General features: G+C 37.3%; 1 protein-coding gene across 10 annotated transcripts in view; it reads right to left on the bottom strand.

Annotated features, from left to right (window-relative positions):
* Positions 1-1,842: 1,842 nt before the first annotated feature.
* Positions 1,843-27,329, bottom strand: part of CCP110 (centriolar coiled-coil protein 110) — a 30,288-nt gene continuing 4,801 nt past the window's right edge. For 4 of the 10 annotated variants that reach the window (XM_005591366.5, XM_015442661.4, XM_005591369.5 and 1 more), the window contains 13 exons: positions 23,168-23,296; positions 17,691-19,338; positions 14,493-14,623; positions 13,186-13,363; positions 12,497-12,636; positions 12,263-12,379; positions 10,354-10,455; positions 10,042-10,158; positions 9,375-9,448; positions 8,790-8,852; positions 7,271-7,330; positions 6,684-6,769; positions 1,843-4,074 (listed from right to left, as the gene is read on the bottom strand). In XM_005591366.5, the coding sequence (XP_005591423.3) occupies positions 4,022-4,074; positions 6,684-6,769; positions 7,271-7,330; positions 8,790-8,852; positions 9,375-9,448; positions 10,042-10,158; positions 10,354-10,455; positions 12,263-12,379; positions 12,497-12,636; positions 13,186-13,363; positions 14,493-14,623; positions 17,691-19,338; positions 23,168-23,296 (2,898 nt within the window). In that variant the 3' untranslated portion in view covers positions 1,843-4,021. The remainder of the gene's footprint in view (positions 4,075-6,683; positions 6,770-7,270; positions 7,331-8,789; positions 8,853-9,374; positions 9,449-10,041; positions 10,159-10,353; positions 10,456-12,262; positions 12,380-12,496; positions 12,637-13,185; positions 13,364-14,492; positions 14,624-17,690; positions 19,339-23,167; positions 23,297-27,329) is intronic. The other 6 variants (XM_005591367.5, XM_065537289.2, XM_065537290.2 and 3 more) reach the window with 2 other exon arrangements.

The following is a 27,329-nucleotide window of genomic DNA, read 5'->3' as shown; positions in this document are numbered from 1 at the left end:
CACTGCACCTGGCCCAGGGGATATATTAAATAATGAGATATATCTTTCATGGAACTTGTAATTGTAAAGAACGATTATATACAATATTTGTTTTGGCCAAATACTTTTCAATATCTATTTTTCTTTTTTCTTTTTTCTTTTTTTTTTTTTTTGGAGACAAAGCCTCACTCACACTGGAGTGCAGTGGTGCGATTATAGCTCACTGGGGCCTGTAATTCCTGGGCTCAAGTGATCCTCTTGCCTCAGCCTCCAGAGTCCCTAGGACTACAGATGTGAACCACCATGCCTGGCTAATATCTATTTCTTTTTTGTTTCGAGATGGAGTCTCGCTCTGTCTCCCAGGCTGGAGTGCAGTGGCACAATCTCAGCTCACTGTAGCCTCTGCCTCCCAGGCTCAGGCGATTCTCTTGCTTCAGCTTCCCAAGTAGCTGGAACTACAAGCATGCACCACTGCGCCCAGCTAATTTTGTATTTTTAGTAGAGACGGGGTTTCACCATGTTAGCCAGGCTGGTCTCAAACTCCTGATCTCGTGATCTACCCGCCTTGGCCTCCCAAAGTGCTGGAATTACAGACATGAGCCGCCATGCCCGGCCTATCTGTTTCTTAATAGTCCTTCCCCTGGTAAATAAAAACAATCAAACTAGATTTTCTTTAAGATGAAAGTTTATTTTGCTTTTTGCCTAGAAACAAAACTAGTGAAAATAAAAGTATAAAAATAAATACAATTTACATTAATGAACATTCCACTCAAAAATAAGCAAAAAAAAAGTATATAAATAAAAATCCATCAAAAGCACAAAATAGTGTCTGGCACTTGTATGAGAAAAAGCTATGAACACCAAAAAAATGTGTAAAACATATGCTTTTATCTTTAAATTAAAAAAACACGCAAGTTTCTCATCCTTCCTCTAAAGCTAGTTTTAACTATCTTCAAAACATACTATTTAACTAATTTGCATTACACACACACACACAAAAAATACACAAAAACTGTTAGCATGTTTCTTACTGGAGAGACCCACAATGCTATGAATAAGCTGTATCCTGAGTTTTCAGAATGATAAAGCAGTTTATCATATTAAGAAGACAATTTGATACTTTGCCTATAAATTTAAAAAAATTGACAACTTGGACTTTTCTTGACCATCTTCTAATTTTCTGGTTCACTCATTCAATACATGATACATCTCAATAAAGACAATCAAGTTTACACCAGGGTGGCTTATTATTTCTGTCTATAGCTGGATGTCAAAGTTAAATTTAAAATGGCACAGAAAATTGGAGAAAACAATCTTCATCTCCGTATTCTTAAAAGGATATTAAGTATACAGGCTGCATTTTCAAAATACCAGTATCTCTTTAAAATTTAAATTAGATTAAATATACACTATCTCAATTTTATGTGAAAAGCACAAAGCCCTTTTTGGAAATGGTATGATAAATTAATAGTGACATTCTCCCTCATGAAGGCATGTTTTCTTGGTAACATTTGTTGGTTGATACTTTTTTTTTCTTTTTTTTGAGACAGAGTCTCGCTCTGGAGTGAGGTGGCACAATCTCGGCTCACTGCAACCTCTGCCTTCCAGGTTCAAGCAGTTCTCCTGTCTCAGCCTCTCAAGTAGCTGGAACTACAGGCAGGCACCACCACACCCAGCTAATTTTTGTATTTTTAGTAGATATGGGATTTCGCCACATTGGCCAGGCTGGTCTCAAACTCCTGATCTCATGATCCACCCGCCTTGGCCTCCCAAAGTGCTGGAATTACAGGCATGAGCCACCATGCCCGGCCTATCTATTTCTTAATAGTCCTTCCCCTGGTAAATAAAAACAATCAAACTAGATTTTCTTTAAGATGAAAAGTTTATTTTGCTTTTTGCCTAGAAGCAAAACTAGTAAAAATAAAAGTATAAAAATAAATACAATTTACATTAATGAACATTCCACTCAAAGTAAAAATAAGCAAAAAAATGTATATAAATAAAAATCAATCAAAAGCACCAAACAGTGTCTGGCACTTGTATGAGAAAAAGCTATGAACACCAAAAAAATGTGTAAAACACACGTTTTTATCTTTAAATTAAAAACACACTCAAGTTTCTCATCCTTCCTCTAAAGCTAGTTTTAACTGTCTCCAAAACATACTATTTGTTTTAACTAATTTGCATTAACCACACAAAGAGTGCACAAAACTGTTAGCATGTTTCTTACTGGAGAGACCCACAATGCTATGAATAAGCTGTATCCTGAGTTTTCAGAATGATAAAGCACAGTTTATCATATTAAGAAGACAATTTGATACTTTGCCTATAAATTTTAAAAAATGGGTCACTTGGACTTTTTTTGACCATCTTCTAATTTTCTAGTTCACTCATTCAATACATGATACATCTCAATAAAGAAAATCAAGTTTACACCCAGGGTGGCTTATTATTTCTGTCTATAGCTGGATGTCAAAGTTAAATTTAAAATGGCACAGAAAATTGGAGAAAACAATTTTCACCTCCGTATTCTTAAAAGGATATTAAGAATATGTACAGGCTGCATTTTCAAAATACCAGTATCTCTTTAAAATTTAAATTAGATTAAATATACACTATCCCAATTTTATGTGAAAAGCACAAAGCCCTTTTTGGATATCTATTATGGTATGATAAATTAATAGTGACATTCTCTCTCATGAAGTCATGTTTTCTTGGTAACATTTGTTGATTGATACTTTTTTTTTTTTTTTTTGAGACAGTCTCACTCTGTTACCCAGGCTGGAGTGCAATGGCACAATCTTGCCTCACTGCAACCTCTGCCTCCCAGGTTCAAGCGATTCTCCTCTCTCAGCCTCCCAAGTAGCTGGAACTACAGGCATGCACCATCATGCCCGACTAATTTTTGTATTTTTAGTACAGATGGGGTTTCCCCATGTTTGGTCAGGCTGGTCTCAAACTCCTGACCTCAGGTGATCCACCCACCTTGGCCTCCCAAAGTGCTGGGATTACAGGCGTAAGCCACCTTGTCTGGCCAGTTTTTATGGATACTTTTAATGGATATGTTAGTGATGAAAAATCTTAAACATGGGTGTCTTCAAGCAACGCAGAATTTTAACCAGGCAATATTCTTATCCTGAAATCTGGATTTATTATTTATATAGCCCTTTATTCTCTCCTAAATCAAGCATGCTAGAAAAAACAGACTATGAAGAACAAAATATACAGACTAAATAGAAAATATAACTGCATGCAACATATTATTATTTTACAGAAATGGATGTAATAATGCATTCCCAAGAGCTACATTCAAGAAGATTGTGCTGTCTTCCCCAAATTTGTTACCCGTCACAGAAAGATCTTATAACCTACTACAAATGTTTCTAACAGTACTGGGGTAACAAACGTGAAGCCTAACATTTCTGTAAAACAACTAGTTGTTCACAGGAATGTATGCTTCTGACCAAAATGGTGACCCACATTAACTTCTGTAGTAGATTTTAGTGGACCACAATTGGCTACATGGTTATACTATAAGTCAAAGAATGTGGACTTTGAGCGGTTAATCCAAGTTTTTAAAGTTATAAAATGAGAGAAAGGGATTCTTCTGCAATAAGTTCCCTTTGAATCTAACTCAAAAATCACTATGCAGAGATAATGAAATTTATGTTTTAGAACTTATTTATAATTTGTCTTATCTTTTCAATATTCTGTAAAAGTAAACCCAAACATCCTTGATGTTTACAAAAAGGGTCTCTGTAGACATCTGGGCATATAAAACAAACTTAGGTTTGTATAGGTAAGCACAGAGATGATGCAATTACTAAACACTAATTTGTCTTCACCCAAACTTATTATTAAGAGGAAAATAGGGGCGTTGAGCAGGAATTACCAAACTGACCAAATGATCCAGATAAGGGCTCAGCCTTCTGATGTCACTTTGTCTGTGTAAACAGAGTCCAGGGTTAAATAAAGTCTTGGGCAGGGAAAATAACATGGATAATAATCCTCCCCCAGTTTTATCCTAATGAATGTTGTCTTCTTAAATTGTCGCAACATTTGGCCGCTTTCTTTGGATTTTTCCTGCATATACTCCTAAAAATAGAGCAAAATTAGTATTACTTTTCAATGGTAGGTTTTCTATAATGATACAATTTAATGAGTTTTTACTCTGGAACAAACACTAAGCTAGGCAATATACATTATCATATTTAATCATTATATGAATCATCCTGAGGTAGAAATTGTTATGACCATTTTAAGTCTAATAAAACCGAGGCATAGGAGAGCACTTGCCTAACGAACAGAGCTAGAAGAACTCTGATAACCCAGTTCCACCTGATGTGTTATTTTACTTAGCCATTTTGCATGACCACCTCCTACTCTGCTTTGATTAGTGGTTTCTGAATTTCACTATATAAACTCTAGTCAAGCACAAAACATCAAATGAAGAAATGTGTTTTAAAACTAAGTCAAAGATCACTTACGATAAAATCAGAGATTGCAATTTAGGTTTGTAAAACTATAACTAAATGCTTTGCAGTGTACTTTAACATTTTAGAATTCTAATTCAGTCTAAGAGTATGATATTCTATCATAACAAAAATTAGTTTTCTATAAATTGCTTAACAAAGAATTTGCCTCTGTTTAGAGCAAATCAAAACATAATTTCAAATTTGTTTAAAACGTAATTCAGACCATTAAAACTCTAAGCAGGAAAGAGTAATATTTTAAAAAGCGACAATGGATTCCTGTGTTCAGATTCATAGTTAGCATTTTAACCAGCCAGTATCCCAAACTCTCAGTTTATATAAAAGAATACAATTCTGTCTAGACAAGGTGGCTCACACCTGTAATCCCAGAGCTCTGGGAGGCCGAGGTGGGTGGATCACCTGAGGTCAGGCATTTGAGACTGGCCTGGCCAGTATGGTAAAACCCCATCTCTACTAAAAACACAAGAAATTAGCTGGGCGTGGTGGCACGCGCCTGTAATTCCAGCTACTCAGGGGGCTGAAGCAGGAGAATGGCTTGAACCTGGGAGGCAGAGGTTGCAGTGAGCCAAGATCACACCACTGCACTCTAGCCTGGGCAACAGAACAAGACTCTGTCTCAAAATAAAAATAAAAACAAAAAAGAATACAATTCTTTAGTCTCTTTCTATTGTGTAAATATGCACTCACGTGTAAGTAAATCTTTAGAAAACAACAGCAACAGATTTTTGTACTTGTTTAGATACATATTAATTGTACATGTTAATTCAAGGGTTAAGTTCATTTGTATTAATAATTATGTTTCAATGCAATTAAACCTCAATAGTTCAAAATAATGAACTTCATTGTATGTTACTAACTTCAATGACTGCCTATACATCCTTTATACTGTTGAGTATTGCTGAATAAAAACAGTACTTGCATTTTGCTTATAAGTTCACAAGTGACAAATAGTGGAGATGAAATGCATGAGAAAAGAACATGGAGAGTAGTCACTGTGGTAAATTGATATCAGGCAAAACAATACTAATTCCTCAATGATTTTCCAACTTGCTAGGTTTCAGTGCAATATAGAATATTAACATGAGAAAAACAGAAAATGTCTTAAAATTCCACAGGTCTGGTGTTTGGTCTGAGTCCTTTCAAATGGTTATCTTTCAAACTAGCTTATTCTGACTGCCTCTGGAGTAAGCAGTATCTTCAGCTATGTAATCCTTTAAGACAATTCCATTAACTGTCACTCACAATGATTTCCAAAGATGACCTTTTAAATTACCCTATCTATGTGTGACACTATGAATTACATTCACTACAAACATACAAAAGGTCAGCCATCATTTCAAAGTTATGATCAATAGCTTGTTTCCTCCTAATTTGAAGGAAATCACTTAGTAATAAAAGCTCTAAAATTTGCCTAATTGTATATTAATGGAAAGATTAGAACTGATTAAAGGTTGAATCTTCAATGCCTGGTGATTAATTTAGGTTTCTTGTAAATGTCTAGAAAGCAGTATAGTTAAAGCACAACAATTGGAAAGTATTTTTAAATGGATCACATAATTTTTAAGTGAGCTTAATCAAAGTATCTTAACAAAGATACCTAAAAAATATTACAGCATTTGGTTAAGAGCTTTGAATTAGCTCAAGAATGAGTTTGTCTTCTTGCCACCATAAACAGAATTTTAAAACACAGTTTTTAGTTTAGCTATTACTCCTCAAATAATGAACATAAGGAGAGATTTAGCTCAAGCCTCGGACTGAGCAAAATATGAAGCCCTCCTCCCACTGGCATATTCACATGTGATCTTATAGTCTGAGGGAGAAAGTTTTATCCCCTTATGTGTAGACACACTTCCCCAAGCTGAACAGACAATGCACAGACTTAGCACCAGAGATGATCATTATCTTTTATTCATTAAATAAAAAGGTTTTCTGAATTAAGCATGGCAAATTCTACAATTTTTTCAGAATGAAAAATACATGGTGCTTTCCATAGAAACATTATAGATATCAAGACTGGAATCACACTTTTACTAAGACTTCCTGACTGCCATACAATGCTAAGACCAAAAAACACTAATAAGATGACCATGAATATGCCAAAATTATGGTGGCAAGGAAAGACAATCTATTCCACTTCTGTGGCCTGAGTTATGGGGCAGCTTGTGCACTTCCTTCTATTGAATGGGCTTCAGGAATTCATTTTCTACAAACCTGAAACAGGCACTCTGTTAGGCACTCTGCTCTGTGAAGGCTTCTGTCTATTTTGCACAACCCCCTTCACTGATGTCTTAGGGGTTCTAATTGAATATAAAAAAATTAATAAGTCACTGGCATTAAGGTCTAAATGTTCAAAATTCAAAGAAAGCAATCACATTGCATCAACTGTCCAAAGCACAAATAAGCTTGAAAAGAACTGAAGTCTCATGCATGCGCACAGTAAGGAAAGCTAAACTCTGGCTTCAGCAGGAGACTATAAGCATGAGTCACACTCTGTTGGAGAATCACTTCGGTGATGCTGAACTTACTATATGGATATTTAAAATACTTTATGAGTAAAATGGTATGAAATGAAAAGTAAAAACATGCCAACATAAGACAGTAATTAGAATACACAACAGTACACCAAGAGGGTTACATTTGAAGACAAAACTTTAAAATATCTTTCCCAATGCTATAAAGAAAAAAATCCCATTTGAAAAACCATTATCCTTTATGTAAAGAACACTAGATTTATTTTTCCCTCTCAAATCTAATCTTGGTTTCCATAGTTTTCAATACCCGTGGTGTGGCATTCTTACCCTTGTCTACTAAGTAGCCTATGAACAGGTGCATTCTGTCCTTGGTTTGGCTGAAGGACTCTGTTGACAAATTAAATAAAAAATTAATTTAAAAGGATAAATTCTACTTTTTTCCCATTTTCTTTCAACGGATGAAAGATGATGATCATAAGGTAAAATTCAACTATGCAACATGGCCTATATATTACCACAAAGCAGAACAAATCGACTAAAGCATATTAATATGATACTTACATTTTACTCACTAAGAGTCCAAACCTTAGGTTTTTACAGGCAAAGAAATGTCCAACATATAGACTAACCCTTGTGCTTGTAGATAATTTCCTTATACATATACTTTACAAAAGTTAACTTTTCCTTTCAAACCAGTGAGAGAAGAAAGTATCACTCCCATTTTACAGGAGTAAAAAACAGGTCAGAAATAATCAAGTTCACTTTTTAGCTTTCATTATTATTTATTTATTTATTTATTTTGAGATGGGTCTTATTTACTATGTTACCCCGACTGGTTTGAACCCCTGGGGTTACACTATCCTCCTGCCTCAGCCTCCCGAGTAGCTGGGATCATAGAAGCATGCCACTGCAGCCAATTTAAGTTAGTTTTTCTTTTTGAGACAGAGTCTTGCTCTATCACCCAGGATGGAGTACAGTGGTGCAGTCTCAGCTCACTGCAACCTCCGCCTCCCGGGTTCAAGCAATTCTCCTGCCTCAGCCTCCTGAGGAGCTGAGATTACAGGCACGTGCCACCATACCCGGCTTTTTTTATTTTTTTATTTTTTTATTTTTACTAGAGACAGGGTTTCACCATCTTGACCCGGCTGGTCTTGAACTCCTGACCTCGTGATCCACCCACCTCAGCCTCCCAGAGTGCTGGGATAACAGGCATGAGCCACTGCACCCGGCCCAGCTTAAGTTAGCTTTCTAAGGTTTTTAAATAAGTATCAAAGATCCTCTGGACTGTGTAACCGAACTCAAGACATATCACGCTCAAAATTTTAACCACAGATAGTATGTCCTACAAAAGCTCCAGATACATCTGGTCTGACAGCCAGGTATTCATATGAATCTTGAGCCTGAGGACCACCCCCCACCCAATTCAGCAAGAAGTTATCTACTGATGTCAAGTAGAACAAAGTCAACAAAAATGAAGTTTGGGATTTAAATTTTTTTTTTTTTTGAGATAGAGTTTCACTCTTGTTGCCCAGGCTGGAGTGCAATGGCACGATCTTGGCTCACTGCAACCTCTGCCTCCCGGGTTCAAGCAATTCTCCTGCCTCAGCCTCTTGAGTAGCTGGGATTGCAGGCATGTGCCACCATGCCTAGCAAAGTTTGTATTTTTAGTAGAGACGGGGTTTTCCATGTTGGTCAAGCTGATCTCAAACTCCCAACCTCAGGTGATCCATCCGCCTTGGCTTCCCAAAGTGCTGGGATTACAGGCATGAGCCACTGTGCCCAGCCAATTTTTTTTTTTCTATAAAAAACAAAAAGCCTCTCATTAAGACTAAGTGATTTTTCTCACCTTGTTTCAGAAGGATTTTGTTTAACCAGAAATTTCTTATTTGGCATTCCCATTTCAGCAGCTCTAACACAATATAAAAATAAGGACATAATGTATTTAGAGAAGGGAGGAAAACATGCTTACAAATGTAATACAGGAGACAGAAACAAATCATCATTTAGAAGCTGGTGTACTACTGGAAGACCTGTACTAAGCATATTAAAGACTCTATTCAAGAAAGAAGAATTTTTTAAGAAGTTACTAAGATATTTTTCCCATTAAGTCTTTATTCCCCAGAAACCTTTAGGACATCAGAAAAAGCATACATTTAGTCACTGAACATAAAGATTAACTGTTTTTAAGATTGATCAACTATCAGTTATATGAGTTGAATGTTGTCAAATTTAGTAAATAAATTCATCTAAGATGAAATGAGATTTTAGCACCTGATTTTAATAAATTTCTTTATATAAAGGGGATTTCTATCAGCTCAACTGCAGAAAAATTAACCCTTCTTTACTTCTAAATTTAAATATGCAAATAGACCAACAGATGACTACAATTAATTGGTTTGATAAGTAACATGACGTGATACAAAAAACTTACTTCATGTATTTCTTCCTATCAAGAGACTTCTGCGTTGCAGCTGAAAGAGCCACTCGTGGACTTTTCATTTTATCCTTTAATATACAAAAGTAATGTCAAACTCTACTGGTACCAATTAATACCACTATATTATAATACAGAATGATCCCAAACTGCCTGGAAAAGCTTCTCTCTACTAACATTTTTAATTTAGTTAAATCATCTTGTTTTGTATTTTTGAAGCAGTCTAATTCTAAGAATAATTAGAATTATGTAAATTTTGCTTGCTTTTCCTTTGCCAATTACACTAATTGATTCAAATCACAAACTCTGATATACTTCAAATTAATCTGGAGCCTGTTTTCTAACTCAGACTTCAAAAAAAGTAAAACCCATGTTATAACTGAATTCAAGAAAATTCAATCAGGAGCAGCTGATAGACTGTATAAGCCATCTGAGCAAAACATTCAAAGCTTCAACTCTAAAATCCAAGCAGAAAACAATATGTAATTCTTAAATTATGTAATTCTTTTAAATCTATCTACAGATTTAAATGTTGCTAGTAATTCCAGGAATTACTTGTGCTTAAGAATTATCAGAAGGGTGCTGAAGTCAACCAAAAATGACATTTAATATCAATTATCCTAAACCCAGAAGAACTCTATTCATTAGAAATCATGTAACATACCATTTGCCTGAGCATTTTCTCTTTGCGAACTTCTCGATCATGATGTAGAATAGACATTCTTTCAGTTGCATCCATTACAAAGAATATGTCATGAATACCATACAGGGCAGCTCGCAACTAGACACAAGAAAAGAAAATATTGTATACGTTTAAATGATGAGGTCAGAGTTTAGGAATACTATATACCATGTACACTTACTTATAGAAAAAGGTTAAAATAATTTTCATTGAAATCTATTTTCAGTAATTAAATAAAAAAGGAGAAATATAATATGTCCATGTCTTAAAAGCCTTCAGGAGCCACGTATTTACCTGAGCTAACACTCTTTCCTGAAGTGAAGCATCTTGAGCTGAAACAACGCCTCTCTTCAATGGTGCTTCTGACTGAAAACTTCTTATGAATTCCATAGTATCCTGAAAAAAGAAATGCTCCTTCAAACACACTTTTCTAGAAAGATTTGTGATCACTGGAGTTTCCTTTCTTCTTTTTCTCAGTCAATCCAAAATTACAGTCTTTCCTCAGTATCTGTGGGGGACTGGTTCCAGGAATCCCTCAGATACCAAATCCAAGGATGCTGGAGTCCCTTATATAAAATGGTTATCTGCATATAACCTAAGCACATCTCCCATGTACTTTAAATCATCTCTAGATTAGTTAAAATACCTAATAAACGTACATGCTACATAAATAGTTGTTATATTGTTTAGGAAATAATGACAAGAAAAAAAAATCTGTACATGTTCAGTACAGACACAACCATCATTTGTTTTTTCTGAATTATTTTTGATTCATGGTTGGTTGAATCCACAGATGTGGAACCCAGAGATAGAGGGCCAACTGTACTAAGAACGTAAATAAAACTGTTACTTATTAGAAGTCAAACACCACTCACTTTCAAGCAAGAGAAATACACACAAACTGCTTCATTTACATGTTATTCATAATATTATCTGAGTAAGATTAACAATTATTAGGGGAACCAGCCCCCAGTATTTCAACATAGATTCTTTCTATTTTCCATAAGTGTTGGCTGGCTGAGAAATAAAGAGAAAGAGTACAAAGAGAGGAATTTTACCACTGGGCCTCCAGGGGTTACATCACATATCGGTAAAACCGTGATGCCCACCTGAGCCTTAAAGCCAGCAAGTTTTATTAAGGATTTCAAAAGGGGAGGGGGTGCAAGAACAGGGAGTAGTTCACAAAGATCACATGCTTCAAAGGGCAAAAAGGAGAACAAAGATCACATGCTTCTGAGGAAACAGGACAAGGGCAAAATCAGAAACTACTGATAAGGGTCTATGTTCAGCTGTGCACATATTGTACTGATAAACATCTTAAACAAAAGAAAACAGGGTTCGAGAGCAGAGAACTGGTCTAACCACAAATTTACCAGGGTGGAGTTTCCCAATCCTAGTAAGCCTGAGGGTACTGCAAGAGACCAGGGCGTATTTCAGTCCTTATCTCAACCGCATAAGACAGACACTCCCAGAGCGGCCGTTTATAAACCTCCCCCCAGGAATGCATTCCTTCCCCAGGGTATTAATTATTAATATTCCTTGCTAGGAAAAGAATTTAGCGATATCTTCCCTACTTGCACGTCCGTTTACAGGGTCTCTGCAAGAAGAAAAATATGGCTCTGTTTTGCCCAACCCCATAGGCAGTCAGACCTTATGGTTGTCTTCCCTAGTTCCTAGAAAATCACTGTTATTCTGTTCTTTTTCAAGGTGCACTGATTTCATATTGCTCAAACACACGTTTTACACTCAATTTGTACAGTTAACACAATAGTGGTCCTGAGGTGACATATATCCTCAGCTTACGAAGATAACAGGATTACGAGATTAAAGACAGGCATATGAAATTATAAAAGTATTAATTTTGGAAACTGATAAATGTCCATATTAAAATGAAATCTTCACAATTTATGTTCAGAGATTGAAGTAAATACAGGCATAAGAAATTATAAAAGTATTATTTGGGAATTGATATATGTCCATATTAAAATGAAATCTTCACAATTTATATTCCTTTGCTGCGGCTCCAGCCAGTCCCTCCGTTCCGGGTCTCTGACTTCCCCCAACAAACAATCAGACTTCTAAAACTGCCTATTACAGTGACTAAAAAGTGTTTAAGTTCTGAACTAATCTGTTAGCTCAGCTGTCACAAGACTGATAGAAACTAAGACAGAAGCAAAATACAAACAATTTACAGGAATCTTACTTTTACAGTTTGTCGAAGTTGCTTCAGCTTATCTGTCTGCATAAGTCTACGAGTAAGAAATCCTTTTGCCACTGCAGTTATTTTGTTAAATTTTGCTTGTATTTCCGGACTAAAAACCTAGGTGAAAGAAGATAGACACAATGTTTATTGGTGTTCATTTATACAGTCTAAGATAATATAGCTTTTAAGAAAAGATAAATAGATAGATGGACATGTATCATTAAGTTTACCCACTTGAGACCATCTAGTTTTGGCTCTTCCAAAAGGCCTTGTTACTGAGAGTTTAGTCAAGCCACTAGTTGATGATCCCCAGAGGTAGAATGGTGCTTCATTTGCAGAAACAAAGCTATACTGCAGGGCAGAATTTGTGAAACCTAGAGAAACATACATATAGTATTATACCTGATGTCATATAATTAGAATACAAAGAACATCCCAATAAACACTTGTGATACTCATTAAGAATAGCAATTGCCTCCAAAACTGACCCACCTGCCGACTTAAAATATTTATGGACTTTAAAGCTTATGTACCAGATGGATCTTTTCAACACAAAGTGTCTCAGGACAATTGAGATATGAAGATAAGCTCTTTAAAAGGACTAGGGAATTAGAGGTAATTCAAGATCACTCAGGAGAGAGCAAACTGTTTTCACTCGAAGTATATCACCTGCTGCATGAATGATCAGATGGCTCTGAGCCGAATTTCCTGATATTTTCCTAGCAAAGGTATTCTTTGCTCACAAACTGTTCACAAGTCTTTGATCTCCTATCTTGTCATTTTTCACTGGTTACTAAGCAGCTGGCGAAGAGGGTTGGACATGGAATCATTTGAAAACAGGAGATATAATCTTATAGTGTGCCAAATAAATATCTTACTGTAGGATCATTTTCCCAAATGCAAAAGGATTTTTAAATATTTACCAGAACTATTTGAATTTGAAGTATGGAGTGAGTCCGCTTGAGACAGCATTGTTTCCAGCAAACTAGAGTCACTTATTTTTCTCCATTCTAATTCCACTGCACTGTTAATGTCCAACTCAGAGGCTTCCGCTGTCATTGCCTTCTTCTCTTTTAACATTTTCTCCTGCTCTTCTATTTCCTATAGATGAACAGTTTATTGTAACATGCTAAACCTTTTAATTATGTCCTAAAATGATATCATTTTAGGCTTAGCCAAAAGTACATGTAATTATCAGCAATTATTTCAAGTTTTTCTTCCTCAAATTATCCTTCCTTCCTTCTCCCTTCCCTTCCCTTCTCTCTCCTTCCTTCCTTCCTTCCTTCCTTCCTTCCTTCCTTCCTTCCTTCCTTCCTTCCTTCCTTCCCTCCCTCCCTCCCTCCCTCTTTTCTTTTCCTTTCTCTCTCTCTCTCTGTCTCTCTCTCGTTTTGAGAAACGGAATCTCGCTCTGTCCCCCAGGCTGGAATGCAGTAGCACAATCTCGGTTCACGGCAATCTCCACCTTGTGGGTTCAAGTGATTCTCCTGCCTCAGTTTTCCAAGTAGCTAGGACTACAGGTGTGCACCACCATTTTGTATTTTTTAGTAGAGACATTATTTCACTATATGTTGGCCAGGCTGGTCTCAAACTCCTGACCTCAGGTGATCCACCCACCTTGGCCTCCCAAAGTGCTGGGATTACAGGCATGAGCCACGGCGCCCAGTCTATAATGTATTTTAATATGTGATAATGTATAAATTATTAATAACTATAATAATATTATAACAAGTGTCATTCTTATTTTTTCTTTTTATAGAGACAGGGTCTCCCTCTGTTGCCCAGGCTGGAGTGCAGTGGCTACACAAAGGCGAAATCATAGCTCACTGCAGCCTTGAATCTCTGGGCTCAAGTGATCCTCCCACCTCAGCCTCCTACGTAGCTGGGACTACAGGTTCATGACACCATGCCCAGCACAAGTGTCATTTTTATGATATAACTCTTTCAGAATGTGTTCTTTAGCACCTATTTACAAAATACCTTTTGAAAATATTAAGCTTTAAATCAAGGATTCAATAAAATATCCTTGATAAATTATGCAGTTACTTTTAAATAAGGATCTAAATATCAAACTTCACATTTTGACAAAAAATACCATTCATGTATCAAAATGACTCCCTTACCATAAGAAATATGGAGGAAAAAATTACAAGTATTCTATACATGACCAAAATTCATAGGTATCCTTGGCTAAATTTCACTTACCAGTCGTATCTCCCCCCACATTCCTCACCTTTTGCAATCTTTCTTGTTCCCTTTCCTGCTCAGCTATGAGTAGTGATAACTGCTGAGCATGCTGTTCTTCTAGTCTCTTCCGCATTTCTTCAAAAGCTAGCATCTTGCTTTTTAGTAACTCCTCGCTTTCTGAAAAGAAACATGTCTCCTCAATTTAGAAAATTCACTACAAGTCTAATGTCTGATATTTTATACCATTCAATTTAAATTATTCTTCTGACAAGAGAGTATTCCTGGATCTGACATAATACAACTAAGATATAGCTGGGTCTCTACTTTGAGCCACATTCACATTTTCCACTCCTTTTATTTCATGATACTCAGTAAAGTAAGACCTGTATTGCATCACCTTTACCCACTCATTCAACAGATCCCATCCTGATCTGAAATGACAGACCCAGGACTATATATTCAGACAAGATTCTCCTGACTCTACTTAACTTTCAGATTTGATTCTCAACTGCATCCTACCACCATTTGTTTTTTTGACACTTGTCCTCCAGGGTCTCTGGTATTGTAGCCTGTAGTTTTGCCTTGTTTTGATTTTCCAAGAAAGTGTTTCTTTGATGGTATAAAGCTTTCTCAGCTTGAGGTTTCAAAAAGGACTGGACATGAAAATTCCAGATATTTTAGTTACTAATTAAGAGAAAACATTATGACAATACAAGCTTCCTACGCAGAAGGTGGTAAGACATGTTGAAATGTACAAATACCAAGTATGGGCTGGGCGTGGTAGCTCACATCTGTAATCCCAGCACTTTGGGAGGCCGAGGCAGGTGGATCACTTGAGATCAGGAGTTTGAGACCAGCATGACCAACATGGTGAGACCTGATCTTTACTAAAAAAATACAAAATTGGCCAGGTATGGTGGCGCATGCCTGTAACCTCAGCTACTTGGGAGGCCGAGGCAGGAGAATCGCTTGAACCTGGGAGGCAGATGCTGCAGTGAGCTGAGATCGCACCATTGCACTCCACCCTGGGCAACAAGAGTGAAACTCCGTCTCAAAAAAAAAAAAGGAAATTTCCACTCTGTTGGCCTTATGTACTTCTGATATTCACTAAGGCAGCCTCTTGCCTTGCTATGCTGTCTACTTGGAGGATCCAAGTTGGCTCCCCAGGTAACAGTCACTGTTTTTATTAGAGCTCTTATAAAGTTGCACAGGATGGGCCAGGGCTGGTGGCTCAAACCTGTAATCCCAGCACTTTGGGAGGCCAAGGAGGGCTGATCACTTGAGCCTAGGAGTTCGAGACCAGCCTGGCCACCATGGTGAAACCTTGTCTCCACAAAAAATATAAAAATTAGCTGGGCATGGTGGCGCAAGCCTGTAAATCCCAGATACTTGGAAGGCTGAGGCAGGAGAATCGCTTGAACCCAGACCTGCAGTGAGCTGAGATCACACCACAGCAATCCAGCCTGGGTGACAGAGCAAGACCCTGTCTCAAAAAAATAAAAATAAAAATAAAAAATAAAGTTGCACAGGTTTTAAGCAGTCTGACCCAACCCTGTATTTCCCATAAGCCCTAAAAGCTTAATTTACTTGATTTGTATGTCTTCTATATCAGTAATAAAGAATTATGAACCATGACAATAAAGTAAGGAGTAATGAAGGAGAAAAACGTGCTTTAATAAATTGCTGTTAATAGATACAACAGAAACTGAAATAATTTTTATTAATAAAGAATCTTTTTTTTTTTTGAGACGGAATCTGGCTCTGTCACCCTGGCTGGAGTGCAATGGTGCAATCTTAGCTCACTGCAACCTCCGCCTTCTGGGTTCATGCAATTCTCCTGCCTCAGCCTCCCAAGTAGCTGGGATTAAAGATGTGCACCACTACACCCAGCTAATTTTAGTATTTTTAGTAGAGATGGAGTTTCGTCATATTAGTCAGGCTAGTCTCAAACTCCCAACCTCAAGTGATCCACCCACCTCGGCCTCCCAAAGTGCTGGGATTACAGGCATGAGCAACCGCGCCGGCCTAAAGAACCATTTTTGAACCACCTACTCAGAGCCTTATTTCTGATACTCTATCTAATAATTTGTTATTAAAGTGTTTACCGAAAGGCCAACTACATGAAGATCGCACTACAAATGAAAAAGCAAACTGAAATAAACATTAGAAACTATAGTCCAAAAGAAAGACCTCATAGCAATACAGTGAATTAAAACTGTAAGTGATGTTTCAGGCAGGACTGTTTGGCGCTAGGTGCAGTGGCTCACACCAGCACTTTGGGAGGCTGAGGCAGGTAGATAGCTTGAGGCCAGGAGCTTGAGAGCAGCCTGGCCGACATGGCGAAACCACATCTCTGCTAAAAATATTCATTAGCCAGGCCAGGTGGCACGCACTTGTAATCCCAGCTACTCTGGAGGCTGAGGCACGAAAATCAATTGAACCCAGGAAGCAGAGGTTGCAGTGAGGTGAGAACCCGCCACTGCACTCCAGCCTGGTGACAGAGCAAGACTCTGTCTCAAAAAAAAAAAAAAAAAAAAGAACTGTTTCCTCCAATTATTAATATTCTCAATAATACCAAGTGGACTATGAAAGCTTCATCATTTAAATAAGAAGATCCATCCAGGCATGGTGGCTCACACCTGTAATCCCAGCTACTCAGGAGGCTGAGGCGTGAGAATTGCTTGAATCGGGAGGTGGAGGTAGCAGTTAGCCAAGTTTGTGCCACTGCACTCTAGCCTGGGCAACAGTGCCAGACTGTCTCAAAAAAGAAAATCCTGGCTGGGTGCCGTGGCTCATGCCTGTAATCCCAGAACTTTGGGAGGCTGAGACAGGAGGCTCACTTGAGCTCACGAGTTTGAGATCAGCCTGAGCAACATGCCGGAAACCACATCTCTACAATACAAAAAATACAAAAATTAGCCGGGCATGGTGGCATGAGCCTGTAGTCCCAGCTACTTGGGAGGATGAGGTGGAAGGATGGCTTGAGCCCAGGAGGCGGAGGTTGCAGTGAGCTGAAGTCATGCCACTTCACTCCAAACTGGGGTGATAAAGCCAGACCTTGTCTCAAGAAAATCTTTAAGAAAGCCTATCAAATGGCAATAAACTGCAGCTGACTATAAGCTTTCTAATAAGATAAAATTAAGTGCCTATATGAATAAAGACCATTTTTTCCCCAAAAATGTCAATTATTAAAATAAAGGTATCATCCGCATAGCAGGTATCAAATGCTTCAAGGATTCCTTACCTTTGGAACTAGTTCCTAATATTTTATTCTTGTTAATGAAGACAGATCCCTTAGGGTATCTTTTTTCTGGCAAATGTTGCCTTTCTTGTTCAGTTATTCCGCTTGTTATGACATAAGGGCAGTTTTCTTTTTGCACACCATCAATATCCAAATCAAGTCTCCGTTTAACTTTCTCAAAACTGTTATCCAAAAATTGTTCATTTCCACAGGACACCATAGGTGTGTCCATCTGCTGTCTCATATTCTGGTTTTGCATCAATAAAGGAGAAGGGTTTTTTACATCATAAGACTTATTCAGTTCCGTTTGCAAACTGCAGTTTTTCTCTAACATATTGGCTGGCTTGAGTCCACTCACAGTTCCAAAGTTTGGACTTGCTATACACTGACTGCTGGCATATGGTTCATGCAGCTTTGGCATCACAGTGCAGGTACTGTTCATTTTGTGTGCACCTCTCTCTTCGGATGTTAACTGACCTTCCACAGTAGCAAGTCCATGAGTAACTTTATTTTCTAAATGATTTCCTGAAGATTGACATACCTGATTTGATTTACCTAAAACCACATCTTCTTTGACTTCAAATGTATTTTTGCCCACATAAACCTTGCTTGAACAAACTCCTGCTAAATCAATTGGTAACTTTGGCAGAATTTCGGGCACATTTGTTTTTTCATCAGTATCTTGAACAATTAAGTCCATTGCCTGTTCTTTTCCTTTAGGGCTTAATTCACAGGCATTTATTGGGTTATTTATAAGTATATGACATGCTGATGATGTCCTGGAACGTCTTCGGTGCATTTTAGGACTCATACTTGGCTCTGGACTAGGTAATTTGGCATATGAACCTGTAAGACTTTTGATAACATTATTTTCAGTAACAAAAGTGGGAATAACTTTAAAATCAGAATTAGACTCTAGAACAGTGGAATGGCCAGTTCGTACAGGTATGTCCACTTTCGAAAAGCTAGCTAAAACTGGCATACTCATGCTGCTTGCTTGAGTGGAAGCACCTTGGAGAAGAACATTTGATTTATTAAGGCTTGGTTTGTCAGGAATAACTGAGACACAGTGTTTGCCTGTCAACTGGGCCTTCTCTTTTACACAGTCAGCCACTTTAACAGCATCATTTTCTTTGTCTATATGACTCTCATTAACAATTCTCATCATACTACCTTTCAGACTGTGTCTAGATTGTTCTCTTTCTATATATTCCTTTGACTTTTTCATCAGATTCTGAAGACTCATTACATAGGGATCTGGGGTGACTTCTGCCAAAAGTGGTAGATCCTGTTGTTCATTTACTGAGAAGAGACCATCAGAAATAAGAGTTTCTTGTGGAGTTGCTGAAGAGGTCTTTGGAAAAGCTTCATTTTCTACATGACTAATATTGGAACTATCACATTGCTTCGGAGAATTAAATCCTTCTGAATCTCTAGCTAAGTCTGTTCCATTAGTTTTACATTGGTCCTCATTATCCAGTGGCAAAATCCCAGCTATCTTATCAAGCTTTGCTGCAGTAGAGTGTTCGGTATGGCTTGGAAAGCTATTTGGAAATGTAGCAGGAACATTCAAGTTTCTGACTTCTGAATTAGAGTAAACCGTTTCCATCTCCCACTGATCAAAATCACTGGCATTAGGTGCTTTTCTAACCTGAAACAGGAAATTTAAAAATTAGTATTTCCTCATTGCACAAAGTCTCTGATTTCACTGTTTTCTAAAATGAAATTGAAGATTCAGAATTCTGACATTTCAAAACATAAAGAAAAACTAAGATGACAGGTTTCTATGGTATCCTGTATCACAGGGGGCTCAAATTATTATTGAAAAAACACCCACTGGTCATCCTGCCTAAGTTATTAAAAGACTTATGAAAAGAAACTTATCTAATCTGATACAAATATGAACATATATATGTGTATACACACACAGATATATTCATATATCCATGTGCAATTTAATCTTAGAATAGAAGCACTTTCCTTAAATTTCTTCTATTCATGTTATTAACATTACCAACTGTTCCTCGTAGGATAGGTATCATCCAAGGATAATAATATATGCAATAAACAGCAAGTAATGAAATGTCTTACATAAATGATTCCCTCTCTAACAAAAACTAACTTGTCCAGGACACTGATTAAGCAAAACTGATTCAGTAATAAGACTCCTGCACCCACATGCTTACTCCAAAATTTAACTAAAATCCCTCCATAAAATGAGGGAAATTTGTAGTAAACAATAGCCCAGCCATGAAGCTTAAATTATTTAGAAATAAGAAATATTTGAACTTAAAACTCAATTCATTAAAACAAAATCCAATTTGATTCATTGATGCTTAGTTAAAACAGCAAGTTGTTAATGAATTTCGGAACAGCCAAAATAGGTAAACATTTGGTAGATGATAAAGATGAGAACTACATATATGAGAAAAAGAAACATAAAATATATGTAAAGCTGGGAGAGGTGGCTCATGCCTGTAATCTCAGCAGTTTGGGAGGCCAAGGCAGGTGAATTGCTTGAGTCTAGGAGTTCGAGACCAGCCTGGCCAACATGGCAAAACTCCATCTCTACAAAAAATACAAAAATTGGCCAGGCATGGTGGCAGGCACTGGTAATCCCAACTACTCAGGAGGCTGAGGCAGGAGAATCACTTGAACCCAGGTGGCGGAGATTGCAGTGAGCTGAGATCACACCACTGCACTCCATCCTGGGTGACAGAGTGAGACTCTGTCTCAATAAATAAATAAATAAATATAAAAATAGATATTTTGTATCTAAATGATCCAACTTTGCAAAAGAATAAAAAGAGAACTACGATGGCTTCTAAAGGTAATTATACATCCGTATATTAAACTGGCAAAAATCATAGTATTATCATATGAATATAGACATCAAAAGCCTGAATATTGGCCCGGTGCGGTGGCTCACGTGTGTAATCCCAGCACTTTGGGAGGCCAAGGCGGGCGGATCATGAAGTCAGGAGATCGAGATCATCCTGGCTAACATGGTGAAACCCCATCTCTACTAAAAATATAAAAAATTAGCTGGGCTTGGTGGTGGGTGCCTGTAGTCCCAGCTACTCGGGAGGCTGAAGCAGGAGACTGGCATGAACCCAGGAAGCGGAGCTTGCAGTGAGCCGAGATCGCGTCACTGCACACCAACCTGGGCAACAGAGTGAGACTCCGTCTCAACAACAACAAAAAAAGCCTGAATATTACAATATTTTTTGGTTGTTTTGTATGTGTTTATTTTTTTCTAGACCACATGGCTCTCCTATTTTACCTTACAAATCCCAAGACAGGTAATGGTTTCCAGGTACTATGCAATACACAGTACAACAAGACATACTTAGTCACAACCTCAGGACCAAAATAAAACAAAAAAGATGCAAAATGGTTTCCAGGTACTATGCAATCAACAGTACAAGACATACTTAGTCACAGCCTCAGGACCAAAATAAAACAAAAAGGATGCATATTTACGAAATCCATGAACATGTTCACAGGTTTAAGTAAAACAGATGATTTCCTTATATAAAATATTTCACATTTGTGATATTCGGAAGCTATGTTGTTTATACGTCACTAAAATGAGCCTTTAGTTAGACAAGCTAAATAACAACAAGAAAAAACTCTATCATAGAATCTTAGGTTTTACAGGTGAAGCAGAAATCTAATTGTTTTATATAAAATTTTCCTATCTGAGTAATTAATTCATTACAGTTCAACATTATATATGCTCTTTTAACAATTTTATTAGTAGTATATTTTATCTTCCCTCAATGGACCAAAAATGATACGCCATTTTCGTATCAATCACAGGAAATATCTAGTAAGTAAAAAACTCACCTCTTATAGTTAAATTAGCACTACTCAATCCATTTTTTAAACTTAATACGGACAGTAATGAAATCTACTACCCACACACTATATACTACTGTGAAAGGGAAATAAAATCTCAGGACCCCAAACTCAACTATGTCAAATGAGAGTCACTATAACTCTCAGACTGTGTCTAGATTGTTCTCTTTCTATATATTCCTTTGACTTTTTCATCAGATTCTAAAGACTCATTACATAGGGATTTCAAGTAACTGAAATGGAAAATCACATGTCAAAGGAAAAAGTAAAGCTTAGGAACTGAGTCACACAAAAACTGCTTTCCTTTTATTCCTAAACAGATAGCTGCAAAATAGAAGGCCACCTATCTACCCAGGTAGCCTCTCTTGCAAATTGCTCACAAGGAAATTCCTTGTAGGCCCCAAAATCTTTACACCAACCCAGAGTTCTGCTGAATCTCACTCTGACAAGATACTGACAAAGACCAAAGATGACTAGAAATCATCCCTTTGGAGACAAATGTATATTTGACTTCTCCTCTACTCTGTTTACTTTATCCTATGTAAAATGCAGATTTATTGAGCTTGAGATGAATGCATAGCTGACTGTTCCTCTACCCCCACCTTTCACATGTGACACGTGGATTCAGTGAGTGCTAATCAAAACCTCACAAAAATGTGACCACTTATCTCACTACCTACCCTACATTTTTTTTCTTTCCTCTTTCCCCTCCTGCTGTTCTTTCCCCTTTAAATACTGAAGTCCTCAAAACCTCTTTTGGAAAAGCACAAGCCACAGATCCTACTGCAACTTTTGTCTCTTTTTCCTTGGCACATCCTCAACCTTGGCAAAACAAACCTCTAAATCGATTGAGACTCGCTTCAGTCATTTTCTTTGGTTTACACTACCAACAGAGAAATGAGCCCTTAAGGTTCATTATACATGTGTCATCTAATACGAATTATACAGACAAACCACAAACTCTTAAGATTATGAAAAAACAAAAAGATGTTATACAGCAGAACACTCCTACATGTTGTAGAAATTATTCGTTCGATCTAATTCATTTGTTTTTCTTTTTAGTACAAAATGATCCACATGTCAGAACAAATTGTTTATACAAATCTAAAAATAACTGCACAAGGTGTAGATGTGTTGTTTAAATAGTTTTTAGACAGGATGCATCTAAACAATTCAACGTATCTAAACTGCATTTTGTGTATCTAAGAGCAGAATTTTCACCAAAAAAAAATTGGGGGCAGTTATTTACTTAAGCAAAGAATGAGAATAAGGTAATTTAGTCAATAGTCTAATTAGTTTGGCCAATAATGCCCAATTCTATCATTTTGTCACTGAGAATTCAATGTTTTTAGAATCACAAAATGCAAACAATAAGCAATTATATTCAGTGTATGGTTCCATTGTGCAAATATCCTCTGATTCAAGTACTGGGCAACACTAACAAGCAAGTGCATTCTCTTTGGAGTAACTGAAATGGAAAATCACAAATTATGAAGCTTCTCAAACTAACAGTAAAGTACATTAGTAATTAGTTAAGTGCAAATATATTTCAGAAAAATTATCATCAATGCTTATCTTATTATTTCTGTATTATAACTGAAACTGCATAAATCACACACCTGAACATTGTCAAGAATCTCCTGGACACGAGTCAGTAAAGTTTTCTTCCTGTTAACCTGCTTTCTTGCTTCTACATCAAGTGCTTTCTGCTTTTCTTGTTGCATTTCCTTTCTTTTCTCAACGTTAAGCTGCAAAACATCATAAAAATGTAATTATTTCCCACGATAAAAATATCATAAAATTGGGAAGTTCTGAATCACAAAGATGAAAAACATGTGCAACAGGCAAAACTAATCTACAGTGAAAGAAATCAGAACAGTGGTCTGGGTACTGAGTGGGATGGGGCATTAGAGATCTTTCCATGGTGAAGAAAATATCCTGTGTGGGTGTGAGTTATACATGTGTATGCCATATATCAAAACTCATGGAACTTTAACACTTCAGATCTGTGTATTTTGCTATGTGTAAATTATTTTCAATTAAAAAGTTAAAAAGAAAAAAAGTTTGTTCACTAATCAAATGTTCTAAAATGACAGAAATAAAATTAAAGCCCTTTTGGCCACTGCTGAGTTTTTTATTACTTCACTTGAATACTGACTTGAATATTACTTCACATTCAGTATCCTTTTTTTTTTTTTTTTTTTTGAGACTGAGTCTTGCTCTGTCACCCAGGCTGGAGTGTAGTGGTGCGATCTCGGCTCACTGCAACCTCTGCCTCCTGGGTTCAAGCAATTCTCCTGCCTCAGCCTCCTGAAGAGCTGGGATTACAGGCATGCACCACCACACCCAGCTAATTTTTGTATTTTTAGTAGAGATGGGGTTTCACCATGTTGGTCAGGCTGGTCTCGAACTCCTGACTTTGTGATTCGCCCACCTCGGCCTCCCAAAGTGCTGGGATTACAGGTGTGAGCCACCGCGCCTGGCCCACGTTCAGTATCTTATTTTACTGGGTCAATTGGATTCTACAACTTTTAATTTTCTAACCAGTGCACAATTTAACTCTTTGCTGCCTCAAAAAATGTCCAAAGGTTTAATGATAAAAGAAACAGATAATGTATTATTTGCCTACAAAATCAGAACACGTCTTTTCTTTCACCTCACTCTACCTTCCGATAAAAATATAATGTACCTAAAAAATGGAAGGCTTCTAAGCATTGTATCTCTTTATAATGGATTTCAATCTTAATTATTAAGTCCTAGGAAATTAAGTCACTGTTAACAGTCAAGACTTATTGTAGACTTACACAAATAGAAAATATATCATTAAAAATTATTTCAAAAGTTGCAATATTCACCTATCAAATACAACATAAAAATGTGGATTAGGTCCATAAACATCAGATTTTGCTTACAAATAACTAACAGATGGAGTCATAGACACCATACAACAAGCCTCAGACATTTTGGTCCACATTAAATCAAGCAATATGTTATCAAATAGCTGGCAAATATGTTGTTTTAAAACTTTTTCCTAATGCATGGTACAAAAGAATCATTATACAATTTACTTGCTAATCAAGAGGAGAAAATGCGTACTTTAAAGAGCCATCTGGCAGTCACTACTGTAAGCAAGTGTTCAAACTAAACATCACTAATAGAGGGCAACTAAACATTATGCAACTTCTGATTTAACTTAGTATGAAGTGTAGGGCATCATCTCCAAAGAATTCCTTATTATTTATTTTTTTGTTTTTGAGATGGAGTCTCAGGTTAGAGTACAGTGGTGCAATCCTGATCCCTCCTGGGTTCAAGCAATTCTCCTGCCTCAGCCTCCCGCACAGCTGGGATTACAGGCAACCGCCGTCATGCCCAGCTAATTTTTATATTTTTAGTAGACAAGGGGTTTCGCCATGTTGGTCAGGCTGGTCTCAGCCTCCCAATGTGCTGGGATTATACTCATGAGCCACCCCGTCCAGCCCCATCTTCAAAGAATTCCAAAAATCTTTTAACCTGTTTATCAAACTTCACTTCCAGTTCATAGGAACTACAGGGACTAGAGAAACAAGTTAAATATCACTATTAGGAAATGATGAGACAAATCCAAGATCTAAGGAATTCTACAAGACAATAGCTCTGGTCTCTTTAAAAATTCAGTATCACAGTTTTGGTTTTTTTAAAAGATAGTATCTCACTCTGTCACCCAGGTTGCAGTGCAGTGGCATGATCAGGGCTCACTGCAGCCTCAGTCTCCTGGGCTCAAGTGGTCCTCCCACCTCAGCCTCTAGAGCAGCTGAGACTACTGGTGCACGCCACTACACCCGGCTGATTTTTGTATTTTGTGTAGGTATGAGATTTCACCCTGTTGCCCTGGCTGGTCTCAAACTCTGGGGATTAAGCAATGCAATACACCCACCTCAGCCTCCCAAAGTGCTGAGATTACAGGCGTGAGGCACCATGCCCAACCAATAAAAAAAATTGTTTTTAAGACATAGAGGAACTGTTCTAGATTAAAATAAAGAAACATAACAAGCAAATACTAATTATGAACTTTGGATCCAGATTGGGGGAATAAAGTTATAAAAGGCATTTTGAGCACAAATGGAAAAATTTAAATATGAACAGAATTATTAGACATTATTAAAAATTATTAATTTTCTTAAGATGTGATAATGGTATTGGGGCTTTATATATGAGAATGTCCTTATTTTTAAGAGATGTATACCAAAATATTTAGGGAAGCAGTGTTAGGTCTTTGTGGTTTTCAAATAGCTAGGCAATTTTTTAAAACGTATGTATGTACACACACACATACATGTATATAAAAATCACAAACACAATAAAGCAAAGATGACAAAAATGTTAAATATTGTTTAATCTAATGGTAAATCTACGGTAGGTCACTGCACTATCCTTTCAATTTTGCTGTATATTTGAAAGTTTCATTACAAAAAGTTGGCAGTTAGCTCTGGTGTCTTTAAAAATTCAATTAAATTGGCCGGGCGCGGTGGCTCAAGCCTGTAATCCCAGCACTTTGGGAGGCCGAGACGGGCGGATCACGAGGTCAGGAGATCGAGACCGTCCTGGCTAACACGGTGAAACCCCGTCTCTACTAAAAAATACAAAAAACTAGCCGGGCGAGGTGGCGGGCGCCTGTAGTCCCAGCTACTTGGGAGGCTGAGGCAGGAGAATGGCGTGAACCCGGGAGGCGGAGCTTGCAGTGAGCTGAGATCCGGCCACTGCACTCCAGCCTGGGTGACAGAGCAAGACTCCGTCTCAAAAAAAAAAAAAAAAAAAAAAAAATTCAATTAAATTAATTAAAATTAATCTCTTAACTCCTGTTATACCAAAACATAAATTTAAAGCTCACTTTTTTCTAATATTAGTTTGTGATTTAAAATAAAGTCATATACATTTTAAAATATCCAATTAGTATCAAACGGTATATGATGAAGTGTCTTCCCTATTATCCTATATTCTCTCACCACTCCCCAGAAAAGGAATAGCCATCCTTTAAAAAACCCAAATGGTTAACTTATATTGGGTACCTCTTATGATCCAGGTGGTATTCTAACCATTTTATAACTATGCATTCATTTAATCTTCAAAATAGCCTTATGAGATAGGCACTATTTTATCCCCATTTAACAAATAAGAAAATGGGCCACAAGTTTACACAGCAAGTAAGTAGCAAAGCAATGATTTGGACCAGGCCAGAAGGCTCCAGAGCCTAGGCTTTTGTTTTTCTTTTTTTCCTTCTTTTGGGACAGGGTCTTGCTCTGTAGCCCAGGCTGGAGATTTTTTCCTTCTCTTGGGACAGGGTCTTGCTCTGTAGCCCAGGCAACAGCGCAATCCTGGCTCCCTGTAGCCTGGAACTCCTAGGTTCAAGGAATCCTTCCACCTTAGCCTTCGAGTAGCTGGGACTACAGGCACATGTCACCACGCCTGCCTAATTTTTTAAAATGTTTTTGTAGAGATGAGGTTTCACTATGTTAACCAGGCTAGTCTTGAATTCCTGGTCACAAGCAATCCTTTCCCTTCCAGCCTCTCAAATAACTGGGACTATAGATGTGAGCCACCGTGCCTGGTCCACAGCCTGGACCTCTAATCGTGACTCTATACTGCCCCTGACAGCATGCTGCACACAGTGTTTTACACTAGATCATCAAGATCCTTCCATGCCTCAACATTTACATCTGCCTTACTGTAATGGTAAGTAAGAGATTTTATAAAATGGACCACAGTTAAACTACTCCACTACTGATGGACATTTAGGTTGTTCGT

This window comes from Macaca fascicularis, chromosome 20 (assembly GCF_037993035.2).
Source record: "Macaca fascicularis isolate 582-1 chromosome 20, T2T-MFA8v1.1".
Classification (NCBI taxonomy): domain Eukaryota; kingdom Metazoa; phylum Chordata; class Mammalia; order Primates; family Cercopithecidae; genus Macaca; species Macaca fascicularis.
Note: the sequence above shows the minus strand (reverse complement) of the source record. Positions and strands in the feature narration are given on the sequence as shown.